The 18,742-nt window shown below is 38.1% G+C and overlaps 3 protein-coding genes across 3 annotated transcripts; 1 reads left to right on the top strand and 2 right to left on the bottom strand.

Moving 5' to 3' along the window:
• The first annotated feature begins 458 nt into the window (after positions 1 to 458).
• Positions 459 to 4,273, top strand: LOC144425265 (uncharacterized). Its single transcript, XM_078114819.1, has one exon. The coding sequence runs from the start codon at positions 3,104 to 3,106 to the stop codon at positions 4,031 to 4,033; it is 930 nt and encodes a 309-aa protein (XP_077970945.1). The 5' UTR covers positions 459 to 3,103; the 3' UTR covers positions 4,034 to 4,273.
• A 166-nt stretch (positions 4,274 to 4,439) lies between these two features.
• LOC120328634 (uncharacterized) lies at positions 4,440 to 8,005 on the bottom strand. Its single transcript, XM_078114818.1, has 9 exons — positions 7,874 to 8,005; positions 7,270 to 7,339; positions 7,060 to 7,177; positions 6,877 to 6,982; positions 6,676 to 6,794; positions 6,470 to 6,550; positions 6,264 to 6,394; positions 5,698 to 6,190; positions 4,440 to 5,530 (listed from the first exon to the last, which is right to left on the bottom strand). Exons 1-9 carry the CDS (start codon positions 7,892 to 7,894, stop codon positions 4,657 to 4,659), a joined length of 2,013 nt encoding a protein of 670 aa, XP_077970944.1. The 5' UTR covers positions 7,895 to 8,005; the 3' UTR covers positions 4,440 to 4,656.
• An 8,148-nt stretch (positions 8,006 to 16,153) lies between these two features.
• Positions 16,154 to 18,739, bottom strand: LOC120328733 (uncharacterized). Its single transcript, XM_039395263.2, has 6 exons — positions 18,557 to 18,739; positions 17,727 to 17,862; positions 17,484 to 17,561; positions 17,219 to 17,391; positions 16,690 to 16,915; positions 16,154 to 16,566 (listed from the first exon to the last, which is right to left on the bottom strand). The coding sequence occupies exons 1-6, from the start codon at positions 18,670 to 18,672 to the stop codon at positions 16,258 to 16,260; spliced, it is 1,038 nt and encodes a 345-aa protein (XP_039251197.2). The 5' UTR covers positions 18,673 to 18,739; the 3' UTR covers positions 16,154 to 16,257.
• Positions 18,740 to 18,742: the final 3 nt, after the last annotated feature.

Here is an 18,742-nt window from a genome sequence, read left to right as displayed (position 1 = left end):
CATTTCTCTACCATATGCGCACGTGACATAGTAAATTCACGGCTAGAAATATCTGGAATTATGGGAAAGCATTGTAGTCAAAAGATTTTTTATTTTTCATATTAACATGTAAGAATATCTGAATAGCCGACCAGAATTGACGCAAGGTGGTGGGCTGGAAATCCAGTTCACAGCCAAGGCGCACATTGGCCCACGTTTACGTTTGTATCATGGCCGCCAAAAAGAGAAAAAGATATTATTAAAATGATTCAACAGCTATCTGCGGAACCATCAGGCAAAAAATATGAGCTACGACGTATATTTGTGAGCGCACGATGCTGTAGCATGGTCAAAAACGTGTTTTTCTGCTTTTCTATTATGACGTCACGGACTCGGCAGATTCGATTCGAGTCCTTGACCTATTACTCGGATTCGTCGAATCTCTGTAATGCCGGACTCGTCCCATCCCTAATCGATTGTCTTGCTCAGTACTACAGCTACTGTAGGTCGGTACTGGTAAGTTGCCATACAGGTACCGTAACGCAGTGAAATTGACTTATTCCTTCCGCGGTATTACTAATGCTGCAATGCAAGTTTTATAGCCTATCGTATGCGGAACGGAATATCAGACCTACAGGTTCGGTACCGGTAGCTCAGTACGTAAGTACGATACTGGTACTGGTGCCGGTACCGGTGTCTTACCACAATGAAATTACCGTAACTTATTCTTTCACGGTCCTACCAGTGCAGTAATGCAAGCGTTGTAGCACTTGTAGCCTACTATATTTGTTTATTTTGATGAGAGTCTACTGGAAACAACATAAAATTTGAAAGGGAAGAATTGTTCTGTGATCAATTATCTGTCCTAAAGTGTAAACAACATAAAATTTGCAAGGGAACAACTGTTCTGTGATCAATTACCGTATATGGCCTACAGTGTACAGGTAAGATGCTGCCTGACTGCTAACTCAGTACCGCTTGACACGTTTTTAAAAAGTCGCTTTTCTCTTCGAATACTGGACCAATTGCTTTGAAATTTTTAGTGGTTAAAGATAAAAATTTTCTCCAGAAGGCTATTACTTTTTTTTTGCTATGACGTCATCAAAATTATGTGACTCTACGTGTCCATATATTTGAGCATAGCTCTCTTGTTGTTGTTGTTCTTGTTCTTTGACACGTTTTTAAAAAGTCGCTTTTCTCTTCGAATACTGGACCAATTGCTTTGAAATTTTCAGTGGTTAAAGATTAATTTTTTCGCTAGAAGGCTATTACTTTTATTTATTCCAAAATTTTGCGTGAATTCTATGAAATTTGATATTTCGTCTAAAATTTTGCTGTATTATTTTTTATCCATGGGAACACGGATTTTAGTCAGTGTCATGACTGGCTGTACGTTTTGATTCTGCAAAATTCTTGCTACTGGAAATTCAGAACTTTTTTGAGGGTACCGGTAGCGTCAAAGGTACCGGTAAGGACTGATTCGCTCTGGTCTAACGTGTCCATATATTTGTGCGTAGCTCTCTTGTTTCCAATGCCTTGATCATCATCCGTGGGCACGACAGAACTAATATTTTTTTTGTAATTTTTGCGCCTGTTTATTTTGTATCTGTGTCTGAGTGTTGTTTTAATTCGTAAGATCTGTGTTGCAGTTGTGGTTGCGTTGCAGTGTAGTTCTCATTGTTTTGAGAAGACACTGTCACGATTTAGTATCGCGTTGATAGTATAAATCGATATGCACATAGAACCAGCTTTATGAGGCTGTCTCCCAAGGTTGGTGCGTCCTCTATTCCACTGTTGTTTAGGTCCAATAAGACAAGTGCAGTTTTAAGTATTTTGTGGCGTCTGCAGCTGCCGCAAAACCATGGCGGTATTTCCATACCATGGCCGCTACGGCCAAACCTATGGCGACTGACTTTTTAGCTGCCACAAACCAATGACGAGCTGTCGTTACCGCGGCAGCAAATTGAAAACCAATGACAGGTAAAATTTTGCTGCCGTAACCACGGCAGGTGGGCCGAAATACAGGGCTGTCCCTTATGGTGACAAATATTGGGTAAGTTGGAACGTTTTTCTTATGGATACAGTTTTGATGGATTTGGGGTTAGGGTTTAAGTAGATATAATCCGCAATTCCGCATGATCAATTAAAATCTGGTACATTAATTTGTGAATATACCGATACTGAAAAGCGCTATGAAACCATGGCAAGAGCTGCGTGGTTCGTTAGTGGCAGGAGCTGCCATGAAGTGGTAAGAACTGCGCCTCCAATAAGACGCCGTTAAAATCAAAATAGTTTTATTGTATATAAAATGTATTTATTGTAAAATCTTCTAAAAAACGACGAGATATATTCAGTTAATATAATACAAGATAAACCCGCAACGGCCGATGATTTGTGCCAGTCGTAGCTCTATTGTCACTTCTAAATGCCTGTCAGGTAAATTTTCGTGAACGATAGGGATAAAATCTGAGGCAAGGTAGAGGATGTGGCGATGTATCAGCTATAGCGCGTACCCTCCATCAATATGCTGGCGGTCCCCGTTATATGTAGTATGTCTCTAGTATCAACGACGAACTTTTGAAAGTATTGTGAATAATTTATCGTACATTTGTGTGGAAGTGGTTATTCAATACCAGTAGACAGTTGAATATCTGGAATATTTACTCCTGTCGATGAACTGTGATCTATTTAGACTTCTAGTTATTTGTTTCGATAATCTGGTCCCCGGCCTTTACATCTGCTACTGGTTAGGCTGTCAGAAATTATACTAAGCAAGTTGCAACCATTATCAAGATAGACGAGGTTGGTGCAAACTTTACTGGACGCCCGAATGGTAGAAAATTATTAACGCCCTATTTTAGTTTTTGTTTGCAGCAAAGTATTTATTTATTTTGGGGCACATCTTCGTGTTTATTAAAATTTATATCAGCATTGATAATCCCAACAAAGAAACTTATGAGTAGTCTAACATTACGTCTTGTTTGTGTCAACATTTTGTTGGCAACGTATTGTTTGTGATTTGATTTTTTTATGATGTAGTCGTAATGTATCTTCTTTTAATTGTTGTGTAACAAGATAACTTCAGCTGATAAGCAGGAATCTCTCATTGGATAGAAGAATAGTGATGGGGACTACGTCGATGTTGACGGAACGACCATTTTCCGAATTTTTATACAAGGAATGGCTTGTAACAGAAACAATAACATACATTGATTGCGTTGCGCTGCTATATGTAAAAATATCATTCTGTATTTATGTTGTGAGGCGAGGCGCCTACTTGAAGCAGTATCAAAGTAAGCGAGAAAGAATACATGCAGTTCTGAATCTGCTCACGATTGTTGCTTGTTTCTCATGTTTTCTGAAAGCAATCTTTGGATTGGATACAATTTGGGGAAGGAGCAGTCGCCTTAGTTGCGTTTACCTGAAACCAACAAAATTAGCGTTGGCATTTATAGCCTATATTTCTATTCTTGGAGTTTACTGGTTCAGGGTATGGAGTTTCTACGTATCTCCATCTACAAGGCATCTTACCACATCGGTATCAAGGATGGTAATCAAGTTATTCGCACCCGTAACTGCAGTTATGACAGTTGGGAATTTGGTTTTCTTTTTATCCACTAGTCAACCCGTACCTGTTCCTCCAAATGGGTGTCTATTCCTCTATCGTAATGTCTGGGAGGTTTCTAAATATTATATATTCGCCATCTCCACATCTTTAGCTCATCTTTTACTACTGGCACTGTTACTTCACCCGTTGATTAGATACAAAAGAAATCGCCCAGGCGGAACGAACTCCACAAATGAACAAGGCATAATGAAACTAATGGTCAGAGTGACTGTGTCATCGGCGTTAACAACGATAATTTGCATGCTGTCTATTTTAGCAGGTGAATTACCTCCTAGACCAGTTGATGAACTTTCCTCATTTATGTTTGACGTTGGTTTAGGAGCCTCGGTGTTTTGTCTGATATGCTCCTTTGTCGACTGGAGAAAACGGTTGTTTCCGTATATGTCTGTATCAGAAGTAAATAAGGACCCACCTGAAATGGTGTGAGAGCATATTTCAACTCACCCTTGGTTTAAGAACTTTTATTCTGTCACAAGCTAAAGGTTATATGCAAATACGGGAGACCTTGTGCGACCGGCTATGCCCCCTGTACTAAATTGCTGTTAAGATATGTACGTAGGACGTTGAAGTGAGATTCATGTGAATGTTTGAATAAATCCTATTTCTGAATATACCAGTGACGTAATATAAACTAATCGAATATTAATCTTAATTATGTGCAATATTTTATTTTACCACACTAAAGTGATGTCACTTTTTTGGTGAACAATGGCGATTATAAATTTTTATAATACAATAAACAACGTATCATTTAACGCCTACATCTTGTCACGTTTTGATCATTGCTTTACCGATAATAATATTATAAAATATTGCTGAATCTTTTATGATTAACACAAGAATAACAAAATTTTATACACGTCAAAAAAATTATGAAATGTATAGTAACTATGCGGAGTCATAACTAGAATTTTAAGTGCACAGTCGGATATGCAGAAATGTATGAAACACCGATCATCTGCTTCATATAAATTTACCTCTATCATTATCATCAAATTGCTTTCTAATTAATATTATTTTTTTTACTATTATCCCATTCTGAATATACATTAGTTCTGGTAACGTCTCATGTTTTCAAGCATGGCAGTATTGGGTGGCACGAGAGGTGTGATGTGTGATTCCCCATCAAGAGAGGTGTTACTCGACCATTGGGTTGCCATAGTTCTCGTTTTTTCGCTAATCTGATGTTGGTTGGAATCAGAAGATCGCCCCATGTAGAATCCCGTGATTGGTGGCTGTAGAGTATTAGAAGGATATGAATCGGGCAGACGGTTCACATAATATGATTTTGCCGCCTTTAGTGGTCTTTGATCGGAATCGAATGATCTTTCTGACCTTCCTTCGTCCGTCACTGTGTCTATTTCTATCTTGCCGGCATCAGAACCAGCCATGATGGCATTGTGAGCGGCCATAAGGGATCGCTTCATTGCTTTGATCCTTCCCAATTTCCTATAAACCATACCTTCGTGGTGGCCTGTAGGCTGGTGAAAATCGCCTAGATCACTGGCGTTTGAATGAATTGCCAATTGCTCCTCGCCAGTTTTTAAGGATCTCAGTATTTCCTCCCGATCGTTTGAAAAATGTCGATTCTTTAAAGAAAGTAAAACTCGAGACTGTCCGCCAAGTCTAGTAGTTTTTTGAAAATGAACGTAATTAGTACTAGGTGGGGCAGGTCCGACGGTCCCATCTTTGCGAAAGATCATATCTGGCCTCGGGTTTTCAGACATTTCAAAGTTTGAGATTCTCACAGACGGCGCGTCGTATCGTGGAACAGCGCGAGGATGTATCGCAACAATGTTATCCTGTACGATTCTGTCAACTTGGACGTTGTTTGTAGACTTTTTTGGCTTTTTCAAGTTTTCAGCGTTGTAGCTTTGGAAAGTTATCTTTGTAATTGGGGCTGGCATGAGATGTCCACTGTCACTAAAAAATCAAAACATTGATCGGATTAAAAAAACGATGAGAAGAGTTGAAATATTAACAAAAATCGTGAAAATCTCGAACAACTTGATCATATAAAAACACTATATAAAATGTATTACTGTATTCTCAATCGCTATGGAAAAAACAATTGTTAACGAATTCGATACCTCTGTTTACGCTCTTTTGTGGTTTCTGAAATTTCAGGTTTATTCGATTGAGTATTTTCAGACAAATTTTCTTCCAACATTTTGGATTTTTCATCATTCTTTGGTGCGTTTTTGTTTTTCTTTTTGTGTTTCTTTTTTACCGTGTGGGATAGTTTGAGTAACGGCATATTTTTCATATTTTCATTCGAAACAGTAGAGTCATCTTGTTTTGCTTCTTGTTTTGGAGAAGATTCTAATTCTGGTGATGGTACGGGAAGGGGATTAGTGACCGTTATTCTAATTGGCGGTAAAGGAGGCGCCTCTCGGGTTCGAATAGTTTTTTGTTTCTGAAACAATGATTGTTGTGACGTAATTTCTCCAATAAACTTGCGATCAGATGCACTCAGACGTTTTCCAATCTTCCTGAGAAGTTCTGCGTTTCTTCTCGAGACATGCTGTTTTGCTTCTTCGAAGTTGTCCGTGGATGCATATAATGATGAAGATAATTTTGTTCCTGTTTACAAAAATAAGATAAATATTGTGCTCGTTTTGATAGGTTAAATTCATCTATAGTTCAATTTTTCTACCTTTCAAAGCAGCCATATTTTTCTGTTCCATTCTGTGTTTAATTACAGACGAAGTGTTATCAATATTGTAAATACGTTTTGAATCTTGTGGAGCATATTGAATTTTATGTGGTGCAATGAGCACAATTCGACTGAAAAAAAAAAAATAAAAATAAATTAGACATCTTTGAAAAACGCTTCCTACGTGAATACTAGCCAACGTTTACCCATAAGGGGGTTCATCTGCAAAATCTCCTTTATCTACGCTTACTAAATCTTGGTAAGAATCTTCGGTGTGTCGATAACTCCTGAAATAAAGCAACGAGGCATTAAGGTTAATCAGTTGTATATTTTGGCCAAAACAAGAAAGCTAATTATTTCCACGTAATACCAAATCGATTTGCCTTTCTGTGTTCAGTAAATTGCTACTCACCGAATGGTTAAAGAGTCGTCATATTTTTTGTTTTTCGGTATTCCTGATGCTATACCAAAATATCGACTGGGAAGCCTATGCATTGGTCCCTTTCGGTCGAGTATAACATCAACGTATTTCTGTAAATTCATACGAAATAAAGAAAACGATGAACTTTGTTTTAATTTTGTATCCCATGATCTAGTCTAGAATTTATTTTACCTGGCTCGGAACACCTTTGTGCGTGTGCATTTCAGTGTATCTTGGCTTGAAAATAGGAAGTTGTATAGAGTCCCCATGATCTTGATTACTATCCGGTCGCGCCCACCTGTGAAACAATGTGATAAATAATGCGTCCATTGGCGGACCGATGAGGCCATTACCGAAGTGATAAAATTAAGATACTTCTCGTTTAGAACGCCATCTCGATAAAGATCCTGTGCTTGGAATCGGAATGGGTCTGTGTGGAGATGTTCCTCTGGGCGTCTTCGTCTACGAGGAATATATCTTTGAGGTACTATATCTAAAATTAAAGCGTGTAAAAATATTCAAATTTATTTGTGTTGTTGAACTCCAAATACTTGTTGGTCTAAATATGTTTGAGGATTTAGTTACCTCTGGTAATGAAAGACTTTACATCTCCTCTGAGTCGTTGTGATATCCGCTGTTGTAATCTGAGTCGATTCTATGAGTTAAATTGGATTTATCGTATTATCGGAACAGTTTCGTATACGACGGACGGAGTATTAACAGACGCAGTTATGTGTACTGTTTCATACCAGGAATGCGTAACGCATTATCATTTTCAATGGTAAACCACGAAAAGTATCTAAATGATAACGCTAAAAACAGCAGACTGTTAGAATAATATACACAAAGGTTTGTATAGTAAAAACTGGAAGCTTAAACTAAATGCTTTTATACATGTAACCTACGTGTGATACTTTTGTAAAAATCTGGATGAACATCATGAAAATTGAATTTCGTTATATTTTCGAATTTTCATTTGAACAAGCATAACAAATGAGCTCTGTACTGGCTTCTAACCATACGACATGGTCCATTCAGAGCAATATATGATTCAACAGGATGGCTTACGTTATAATTGCTACGGAATCTTTCTTTAAAAACATGGCGAGTGTAGAGTATGTGACCGCTTATTGACATCATGCCAAAACACCAAGTCGTACAAGGAGATTTTAAAATGTATGAGACTTACCTCTTGAAGCAAACTTGTCATGTTGTTGGGTTACGATAAAGAATATTCCTCCTACTGAACTAATCGGAGAGTAAACATATGAAATGCACTGGCGTTAATATAATTTCATATACATTAAGTGTCCTACTATTTATACCAAAGACATCACAATTACAGCATACAGATCAATTACAGACGTTTTAATGTTCTCTACTGGCGAATTACTCATTGTTTGTTGCGCGAGGGAGGGAAATACAATACACGAAACACGTTTCACACAATGAATCGTGTTTTGTGATGCGCTGATCAGTTTGAGTTGACGGATTATGTATTACAGTGGGCAAACCATTATGAAATGATTATACGCGAATATGAAATCGGATACCAGACAAACAAAAATAACTTTCGGCCGATTATAAGATTTTACACAAAAAAGAAAGAAATAATTTTCAGTCAACGATTGTTTTTTCATTGGCCTTGCTTGCATATCAATTCACATTTATTGGAGATTAGTCTCAGGAATGAGTGTAAATAAAATCTCAATTTGTTCGAACTCCTTTATATTCTTTCGTAATATCATTGAAAAGTAACAGTCAATATCTCGATAAATTTCATACAAGCGTTTATGCTATTGAACGGTCTTGTTGAGTAGTATATATATATATATATATATATGTTGTTAGGAATACAATGTGCTTGTATTTCCTGTTATTTCACTTTATTTATTTATTACACAGATTATTTTGCGCATCTTTCTCACAATCGCTAAAATTACAACTAAATGCATATTAAATTTTAATAATGCGATTTTACAACTAAATTCATAAATTTAAATTTATAAATATATATATGTACTACATTTTAAAAGATCGACCCGCGGGCTGCATTTGCCCCGCCAAAGTTTGTGGGCACTCTTCAGTGGTCCTTTATGGATTTTCCATAAATTCAATGGTTTATATATTGTTTTCTTTAATTTTTTTTAAGTATTTAATTCAAAATTTTCATTATGCTGTTCAAATTAACATATCGTTCTTCATCACACTAGAGTAAAATTAAATCACAGGTATGGTATGTGGGACAGTTGTCGACGGTTCAACATACCGGCATATAGCTAGCTATGTAGCACAGTTGCTTTCTTCCTATTTGCTCTTATATTTTTCAATGTAATTTAAATCCACTGGTTTAGCCAATAGTTGTATTGTCAATAATTCAAATAAGCATATGCGTGGTTTCGCCGTCTACGTTCGTAGTGGGCTCAAAGAATCTCGTTATTTTTGATAGCCAGCGCTCTTGGACATAACCAATCTCCGGCGTTCCTCAGGGCTCGATTCTTGCACCTACATCAGTAATTCCAGATAATCTCATTTGTAAGTAACTCAGTCAAGCTGACAATACAATTATCTATTCTTGTCTTGATATAAAGTCTGAACAAAATCTTGTCAATAGTTATCTTAATCCTGATACATCTCCAATTTCAATGTCTGAGGAAATTCAAAAGGGATCATTCAATTTTGGTCTGCTAGTGCTCACCATCTCCAAGGATTCGACGTCAGTGGCTCAAATTGCATTAATGAAAGTTGAATTCTGCACTTTTGTCCGTCTAACAGTCAGTGTGCCTATCAAACAAAAAATTTATGCGTAAGTTTTTTTTTTCAATAACCTATGTCATGAGCATTTTATTACTTTTTAGCTGTTTGTCCCATGGTATAGACATGTGTCAATCGGTATTTACTCACTAGCAATTCGACACCAAAATTTGTTGAAGCGTCAGTAGATCTTGGCATTTCAGCGTTTGCCAGTACCTTCGCTTAAAAGTCAATCTTCATAATCTATGAGTGATTGCGCGTAACCTTGCACCGACCAAATTTCCGCAGGAAAAAATTCATGGACAGTTGCATCATATGAAATATGAGTTACGAATTTTGAAATCGCATTACAATAAGGCTTAAAGATATAAACACAAAAATTGTAGTGTAATAGGTCGAAAAAAGGACACATTACCAGACTTCAGCTTGCTACCCGGATAGGATTTCCATTTTATTCGCCAGCTCCGATTGCTTACACATATTTGGAGTCACTTGCATTAGATGAATTGTGAGTTGATGCTTATCGTATTACAGTAGCCTAAGGCTTATAAATTCAGCCTATTTTTCAGATGAAATCACCAAATTCAGGTAGGCCACGTCCAATAGTAATCAAGTTTTATAAGGCGAGAAGCAGGTCTACTCACCAGTCTTTAATTTGCTACCTTCTGTGCAAGTCTTTGAAAGATCGGGGATAAGATTTCACCTTTATTCCAAAAAGAAAAGAACCGCTAATATGATTGTCTGATACATCATGTTCAAACTTGCAATGTCAAAGCTCTGGAACACACAGTATGTGAATCTGTATGGCTGTCTGTATTCTTATATTTGTATACATGTCTACTTACAAATAACCATACCGTAACTGGTGCATTTTTCCCCTGGGCACATCTGTGACCAGACAACAACTCAAAATGATATTACATTCATTTTGTTGTTGCTATCTAGTACTTACTGAAAGAGGTTAAAATATAGGAAAAAAGAAGTCTGGCAATCCTGCTGTAATAAGGAAGTTGCTCTGGTATAGGCTAAAAATTCTTCCGAGCTTTTTGAGCATTGGTCAGCTCTTCTTCTGCTCTCGACGATTGACTCGTTTAGCTAATAAGCGATAGTAGCATTCATGGATTAGACCTTCGCAACAACGCACTTATAATTCCAGATGGCAGTTCTTGTTCTTTCAGGAATTATATATATGTTGATGGACACCAGAATCTTTTCGAGTCTTTCTTTTTTACCGCTGCTTTGAGATACTGTTACTTTAAAATGCTATGTCTTATCTATACTTAAGGCGTCATTGCTTGATCCTGACTGTTTGATGTTTTTATTCGGTCTATTTTCAGGACCTTAAATATCAAACATATAAGCGAGTACAGGAAACATTATAGGCCACGAAGTCACAGCAGTGCTCCGTTTGCTTGTTGAGGTACCCAATTTTTAGTATAGCCTATTACTTTCTGAGACTCCTGGGATCGTGTCGTCGTTGCTACTCATTGATCACTTAATATATTAAATTTAAAAATGAGGCAACTGCTGGAAAAGAAACTACATCTAGGATTTAAAATGTCACGGGTCTCATTCTGAAATATTGATGATTGCGTAGAAACAGAGAATTACCCACATATATGTTGAACTAGAGTCTAGTGGTTTCCAAACTTTCTAACATCGTTACCCCGAAATCCAATTCCCCAAAGCTCAATTACCCCTTTTCGTGAAAATAAAAATTCCAGTATGAATACAAAAAAAAAAAAAATTAATAGCAACGGTAACATAAGGAATTAAACGAAGAAACATTGTATTGATTTAATCTCAGTGAGAAGGGTGACACTGTTTCTGCGAAATCAAACGATCAAATCTAGGCAGAGTGGATCATCGTCAATCATAAGCTTATTTCGACATTTTGTTTTAGTGGATATCATTGCAGAGAATCCGACTTCACAGCGGTAGGTTGAAGGACATTCAATCAAAAATCTTAATGTCTTCTTGGAGAGGATGAGATATTCATGTTGGAGGCTAGTCCAAAATTTTCCAATGTCTGTCCTCGCAAAGTCAATTTTGAGACCAAAATCTTTACGCAATCTGAAAAATTCTACTTTCGCACCAATATGGTTATCCCTAATGGTGCTTTCTTTGCACGAAAATGGCTTGCATATCCACAAGTCCTGGTGTAGCTTTGGCTCTACAATTCCAGGAAAGTACCGATCGATAGCAGTGACTATTGCAATCAAGTGATTGACAATCTCATGTGTAAAGTTGCCCTTTTGTACCGTTCTCTCATACAGCTGAATTTTGCTTTTAAAAGCTGCTACTTCATTGCAACTTGCGAGACGTGTGCAACCACTTAAGTCCTCCTTGGAGGCTCAAGTTTAGGGAATTTACTTCAGCAAAAAAATCTGCTAAGTAAGCCACCTTCAACATAAAATCATTGTTTTCAATTTGATCGCACATATCTGTTGCTTTTGTTCTATTTTCCCGTTCAAGTTTCATAGTTACTTCTTCTCGCAGCTGGATCAATCGATTCAAAACTTTCCCGCCATCATCTCACTTCTGTATGTAACAAAAGAACTCTGAAATCAGCACAAACTTCTTCACACAGCGCTGCAAATATCCTTGACGTTGTTGCGTTTGCACAAATGTAATTTACAATCTTTACAGTATCTAGCAGTGGCGGCGCGTCAATAGGGCCAACCGGGGCAATGCCCCGGTTGTTTTTTCGGTATAATAAAAAATATTCGAAAAATACCTCAATATCGGTTGCACAGACTGTCTACACTAGCCATATTCTCCCGACATGGTTCATTTTTCGCTCGCAAAGCCTTCGCCGAACGTCGACGGGGCGACGCCGATTTTGTCCCGGTTGCTCATTGTATATCGTATTCTCTCTTTTATTTTCCACTCGCCGCGTTTGTCTCGTTTGTTTTCTGTTTCTTTTACTAAATCATCGGGGCCGATCGGGGCTAGCCTCGAAATTATGACGACACAATGTCGACGTTTCTTACAACAACGTGTTGACATATTCACGCATTCCTTCTCGTTCGTTGGTTGCTTGAAGAGTTGATAGTTTCCTCGCCTTCGTTTTTGTCGCTTGTTTCGCTATTTGAATCAGTTAGAGACCTTTAGTCCATTTGCTTTCGATTTTCCACATTCCTTTTGAGCTCCTCACTTCTTTCCGGCTTCGCATTTCTTAGCCTTAGACCTCATAATGAATACGGTTGATGCACTACTTCGCACTCCGTTTTCGCAGCTGCCGCTGGAAAAAAAATTAGAGGTACAACGTCTTGGGCCTTATCAACCAAAAAATTGTTCACTGGAACAATCCCATGACGGAGGAAAGCGTCGGCGTACATTCTGCGCAGAAACTTGGTATAAAAAACACGAATGGTTGTGTTACAGCGAGGACAAAAATGCACTTTTTTGTTTTTATTGCCTACTTTTTGCTACTGCCCGTGACTCACGTTGGTGTAAATTTGGTTTTAGAGATCTTAAACATCTTTCCGAGCGTGCCAGGGATCATCAATCTTCTATGGAGCATCTGGTCAATGCCGAAATACCGAACATTCGGAAATGTTAATATTGCAGCACAGTTGGATGAAGGACGCGCGGTTTCTATTCGTCGGCACAACCAAAACGTCGAGAAAAACCGCCATGTTCTCGGTCGATTGATAGATGTTTTGAAGTTCATTGGTTGTCACGAGCTGTCCCTCCGTGGGCACGATGAACGGGCTGGCTCTTCTAATAGAGGGGTATTTTTGGATATGGTGGAATACACCGCATCCCTAGATACAGTATTGAGAGATCATCTTGATGCCGCAACTGTTTCGAAAGGGACATCTAAGGATATCCAAAATGATTTGCTCGACTCAATGTATAAAATTTATTTACAACATTTGGCTCTGGAAATTGAGAATTGCCAGTTCCTTTCGATTCAGTCTGACGAGACAACTGACATCACGTGCGTTTCCCAACTGGCTGTGATTTTTCGGTTTGTCAAAGATGGTAAACCTACCGAGAGATTTCACAGCTTTGTACCAATCGTTGATCGCACGGCTTGCGGGATATCGGCTGTACTGAAAGAAGTGTTACAGCCTTACAACGCGAAGTCAAAATTGATAGCTCAAACTTATGACGGCGCGGCAGTCATGAGTGGGTCGAAACATGGTGTTCAAGTTTATATAAAAGAAGATTTTCCTCATGCGCATTTTTTACATTGTTATGCACACCAATTTAACCTCGTTATTAAAAATATGTGTCTTGATACCCCTCTCGTCCGTATATTTTTTGCAAATGTTTCGAGGTTTTCTTCATTTTTTCCCGTTTCGCCGAAGCGCTCTGACCTCCTTCGCCAGATATGTAGCCGCCGTCTCCCAGCTTGTGCACCAACACGTTGGAACTTCCAATCACGCGTGGTGCAGGGCGTGTCCGAAATTAGGTCTGAGCTCATTGAGTGTTTCAATGGCATTCAGAGCTCTCCGGTTTGGGACGAACGCTCTGTAAGGGAGGCGACAGGTCTAAAGCGTCTGCTAGAAGATGGTGAGTTTTCATTTTTTCTCGCTTTTTTCTCCACAATATTCTATCACGTGGATGTATTATACGGCGCATTGCAGTCAAGGCTAACGGATGGAGCGTCTGTGCAGTCGTGTATTTCAGACTTCTGCGATGCTGTATCTCGTATCCGGGAAACAATAAAATACGACGACACATGGAGTGCTTCTTTACGCTGCGGGCAAACAACGCAGCGTTTGATTTTGTCTGCAAAGGAATGCTGTGACATTCTGATGAATCAAATAGGCGATTGTCTGCGCACTGAACACCTTGCCGCGTTCTCTTTGATGAATCCCAACAATTTTTCAAAATTTGCACGTCAATTTCCCATCCATTTGTTGGCTACTGTCTCCAAATTTTACCCCATGATAAACGTGGGTAAATTGGAAAATGAATTGCGATGTATATACACCAATCAAACTTTTTTGAACATCACATCAACTTGCGCGCTCTATGGGTTCCTCATAGATAACACTCTAGTAACTACCTTTGCGGCGTCTGCAAAATTTCTGGACATCATTTTGACGACGCCTATTTCTTCCGCCGACGCAGAGCGAACATTCAGCACGCTGAAGCGTATTAAAACGTATCTCAGAAACACAATGAAGCAAGATAGATTAAATTCCTTGGCTGTTTTATCCATTCACAGAACCGTTATTTCTGGGATGCATGACTTTAATCAGCGCGTTATTGAGCATTTTGCTTCCAAGAAACCGCGGCGTGTTGCATATACGTTCAAGCAGTAGAAGTCTAGCAGCATATATATCTATGAGTGAGCGACGCATGTCCTTATCTTTGCATTACCTTTCCTTTCTTCATAGTAACGTTTTAAACCTTATTTTAGGTTTTGTCTGCTTTCCCGAAGTTTCTGTTAATATGTCATTGTATTTATCTGGGTAAATATTGCCTTTCCTTTTGAAAGAGGTTTCAAAATAAACTATGTCTATATTTATTAATCCCTTGACTTGGACCGGTTTTAAAGACACTTTCTTATCGTTAAAAATTCTCGCTTTTGCCGATTGGTTGTTACCGATGGAATGGTTTTTTTACTCATAAAATGATGGGAGAACTTACAGCGCTCATCCTGTCCCCGTAGATGGGGGTGACTTGGTCCCGCAGTAGCTTGCCCCGGTTGTCAAAATGTGCCGCCACTACTATTTAGTAATACTTCTCGAAGTCCCGGAGGTAGAGTTTTCATTGCTAAAGCAAAGCGATGGATCAAACAATGAGTAAACAAAATATGAGGAGCTATATTGTGAACTAGTGTTTTAAAACCGGACTTGTGACCAATCATAGATGAATCACCGTCTGTACAGATGCCAACAAACTGTTCCCAATCAAGTGCATGTTTTTCCAAAAACAATTTTGAAGACATCTTCTCCTTTAAATGTCGTTGGGAGAGGTTCCGAAAATAAATATTGCTCCTTGATGTCGTTTTCGGAAATGTACCGAGTGTAAACCCGTAATTGAGCACATGTAGAAACATCCATGCCTGGGAGATTCGGAAGGCGATGCGGTACGACGCCTCTAATACTGCATTATTTTGGCGTGCCCACATTCCACAGGAATCAAGACTACGAAGTTTTAAATTCTCAGATTTTCTCTTGAAATAATCAACCGTTTTTCCTGCTAAGCCGCCATGACACGACTCAAAGTTTTTCCTGAGTTTGCTCGGTTTCATACTTTCCTGGGTGAATACTTCACAGAAAACGACGCTTTGTGGTTTTTCTGCGGAATTTTCGATAATACTTGTAAAGCCGAATTCTATAAAAGACTCTTTGTAAGTTTTTCTCGGAGACATCTCAACAGATTGCACAAGATTAAACACTGCAGCCCTAATAATAACGAAGACTGTTGACATTCTGGTACTGCAACTGCTTTTTACATCAGATTCAGAGTCATATTAAATTAGCTGCACACGAAAAAATGAAGGATCATAAAAGTTGATTAATCTCGTATCATAAATTTAACCAAGAATCAAAAAATGTGATCAGTGCATTTGTAGGTGCAAAAACTTTGAAGCAGAAGTTTTCACAGCAGTTTTAACACAAGATTCTAAACTAAGGGAAATCGCCACCTCTCCTGACTTTGAACCAGAAGTAAACAAATCATAGTAAGCTATATATATTAACCTTCTAACTTGATATACCATCACAGCGTTATTACAAAAAGCAAATCAAAAGGTTAAAATAATACTGTATTTGGAAATATATATACATATGCAATAGAAGCAAAGTTATTATAGCTGGCAATGGTAGGTACAAAGCAGTTTATTTCCCAAACTCAGGAACTGTCATCCACAACATCATCGTTGTGTGATTTTTGCTGTAGGCGGAGTGCTTCCTTGCTTGCACCAGCTTTACCTGCAAGGATACTTTGTTGGATATTAACCAACATTCTCATTTCATCTTCTCTTGAATTCAACTCCAAGTTGTCTTGAATAAGTTTTCTGTTGTCACTCATCAATGTGCCGTTTCCTGAACGTAACCTTTCGTTTTCATCTCGTAGTGATGCATTGTTGTCACGAAGTTTCAAGTTTTCACATCGAACTTCCTGATTCTCATCTCTCAACGACTGATTTTCGCTTCTCACCTAAATGATTAAAAATAAAAGCTGTAGCATTCACGATGACTCTGCATTTTTAGGTTTCATTACGTTTCTTTGTTGGAAAGATGTGAATGAAAATTAGTCGGTGAACAATTTCACTAACATTACCTTTACATTTTCTCCTCGGACGTCGTCGCACTCATCTCGAAGTTTTTGATTTTCTACTCGAACTTTCTGATTCTCAGATCTCAAAGCACCATTTTCATTTCTTAGATCTTGATTTTCTTGTCTCACTTTCTTGTTTTCCTCTCGAAGCTTTCCGTTCTCCAATCGCAGGCGATCATTTTCATCTCGGCTCTGATCATTTTCTGTCTTCAACTTTTGAGAATCCAGTCTGTAGAATTGGATAGAGTTTTAACAATGTTATTGAAGGTTCTCAACATCTGTTCCCTAGTTTACACCTTGGCAAATTCAAAAGTAACGATTACCCCTTGAACTGCCTGGATCAGAGTTTCATATTTATTCCTCTTGGTTACCTACCCCTCCACAAATATAAAGTTTTTTGCAGCAGATTTTACCCCAATACAGGCCCCCGAACTGAAAACCGTTAGACTATGGGGACGCGAGATTAGATCTGAAACGCATACGTAGACAATGGCTGCGAAAGACAGCAACGTAAAAGTAACATGACCCTCACTTCAATTCATCTTTGTCGGTACGCATGAGTTCATTTTCCTCGCGGAGATTTTGGTTCGATATGGCAAGTTTAGCGTTCTCATCTTTCACTTTCTTCATTTCACGTTCATATTCAAGTACTGTAGACAGTGTGTCTTCTTTTTCGCGCTGAATATCTTGAAGGCGTCGATACATCTGTAAGGAAAATAAACGATACCTGCAATTGGAGGAACAATTTGAATTTTGTCAAATAAAATAGCTATTTTAAAAGTGTAAAAAGTAAGTACGGATAATTTTTCTTCCTCTCCATCCAAATATCGCCTGATGAAGTCAATCGCAACTTCTTTTGCAATGCGTCGTGCTCTCTGTCAAGTAAATGAAAAACAAATAATAGAACAGCTTGCGCTTGCAAAATATATAATAACGGGTTTCAACTAATTAGCATCATTGTTTGAGAACTGATATTGCCCAGATCTCACAAATTAAATGTACATAGTTTGATTTTACTGCCGTGGTAATAATAAAATTACCGGTGGACTGTGGATTCCAGAATCCATTTCCTCCTTGATTACTCTTCGGTTCCATTCCATTTTGGCGGCGATACTTTGTTGCAGGTGCCTTACTTTTTCGGCAGAGTCGAGAAACAGTCTGACGTCATCGTCAGATCTGAAATTAAACTTGAGTTCTCATTCATCTGATTTGTGTTATTGTACCTAACAGAAACCAGATAAGGTCGCCTTTTTGTAATTTTGTAAAACTTGATAAAAATACCAACAAATTACTTGGCTTCGAGACGGACTGCCCGATGCTAAATTCCCGGTTCTATCGCGCCGCTAGTTGGCGACGAAGTCAAGCTATTCTTGCAAAGAAACAATACCAAAAAATGATTTATTATTATTAGTTATTATGAGCCCCCGAATAACATAGTAATAACTTGTATAATAATTTGTGCTCGGTTTTTTAATATATCGGTGTGAACTACAACGTATTATTCCGATCTTTTTTTCATTTCTGTTAACTTTATGAGTTCAACAGAGCACAAAACGCGAACAAAGTATGCAATCAATCGGGGTAAATTAGCATTACATAATAAAAAGTGGAATTTTATGTTATAGGCAAGAGAGTTGAAGAATGTTAAGTAAAAATGATATTGGATTTGCTTGTCTTGGAGTTTATTTTTATGATTATTATTAAACAAAAACGTAAAATTAAATTCAAATATTTACTCTAATTTGACAGATTGATCAACAAAACAAAGAAATGATAAGAACAAAAAAAATTGTCCAAAATGTAATATCGAATTTTAAGATTCATTCGGTATTTTAAGCAAAAAAGCTGAAGCTAAAATATATATTTTCACCTGTACTGTATACGGAGGACCCCGACGACATCAGCAAGTGCACTTTCCCAACTTTGGTGTATTGGACTTGACAATGCGTATGTTGTGAGAGCGGCTGATCTTGGACTTAGACTCATGCTGTTGAGTATAGTTGGCTAATGACAACAGTAACTGTATAAATGATCTATCCACTGTGTGGGTCATGGG

Source organism: Styela clava, chromosome 7 (genome assembly GCF_964204865.1).
Source record: "Styela clava chromosome 7, kaStyClav1.hap1.2, whole genome shotgun sequence".
Lineage (NCBI taxonomy): Eukaryota > Metazoa > Chordata > Ascidiacea > Stolidobranchia > Styelidae > Styela > Styela clava.
The sequence above is the reverse complement of the archived record's forward strand: the minus strand, read 5'-3'. Positions and strand labels throughout refer to the sequence as shown.

Excerpts from the sequence above, each read along its gene's own strand:
- LOC120328733 (XM_039395263.2), bottom strand. The coding sequence starts at position 18,672 with ATGAGTCTAAGTCCAAGATCAGCCGCTCTCACAACATACGCATTGTCA. Across the intron at positions 17,392-17,483 it reads GAGAGGAAGAAAAATTATCC|ATGTATCGACGCCTTCAAGA; the intron begins GTACTTACTTTT and ends TTTTCCTTACAG. Across the intron at positions 16,916-17,218 it reads ACCGACAAAGATGAATTGAA|ACTGGATTCTCAAAAGTTGA; the intron begins GTGAGGGTCATG and ends CCAATTCTACAG.
- LOC120328634 (XM_078114818.1), bottom strand. The coding sequence starts at position 7,894 with ATGACAAGTTTGCTTCAAGAG. Across the intron at positions 6,983-7,059 it reads GATGGCGTTCTAAACGAGAA|GTGGGCGCGACCGGATAGTA; the intron begins GTATCTTAATTT and ends ATTGTTTCACAG. Across the intron at positions 6,795-6,876 it reads ACAAAGGTGTTCCGAGCCAG|AAATACGTTGATGTTATACT; the intron begins GTAAAATAAATT and ends ATGAATTTACAG.
- LOC144425265 (XM_078114819.1), top strand. The coding sequence starts at position 3,104 with ATGGGGACTACGTCGATGTTGACGGAACGACCATTTTCCGAATTTTTA.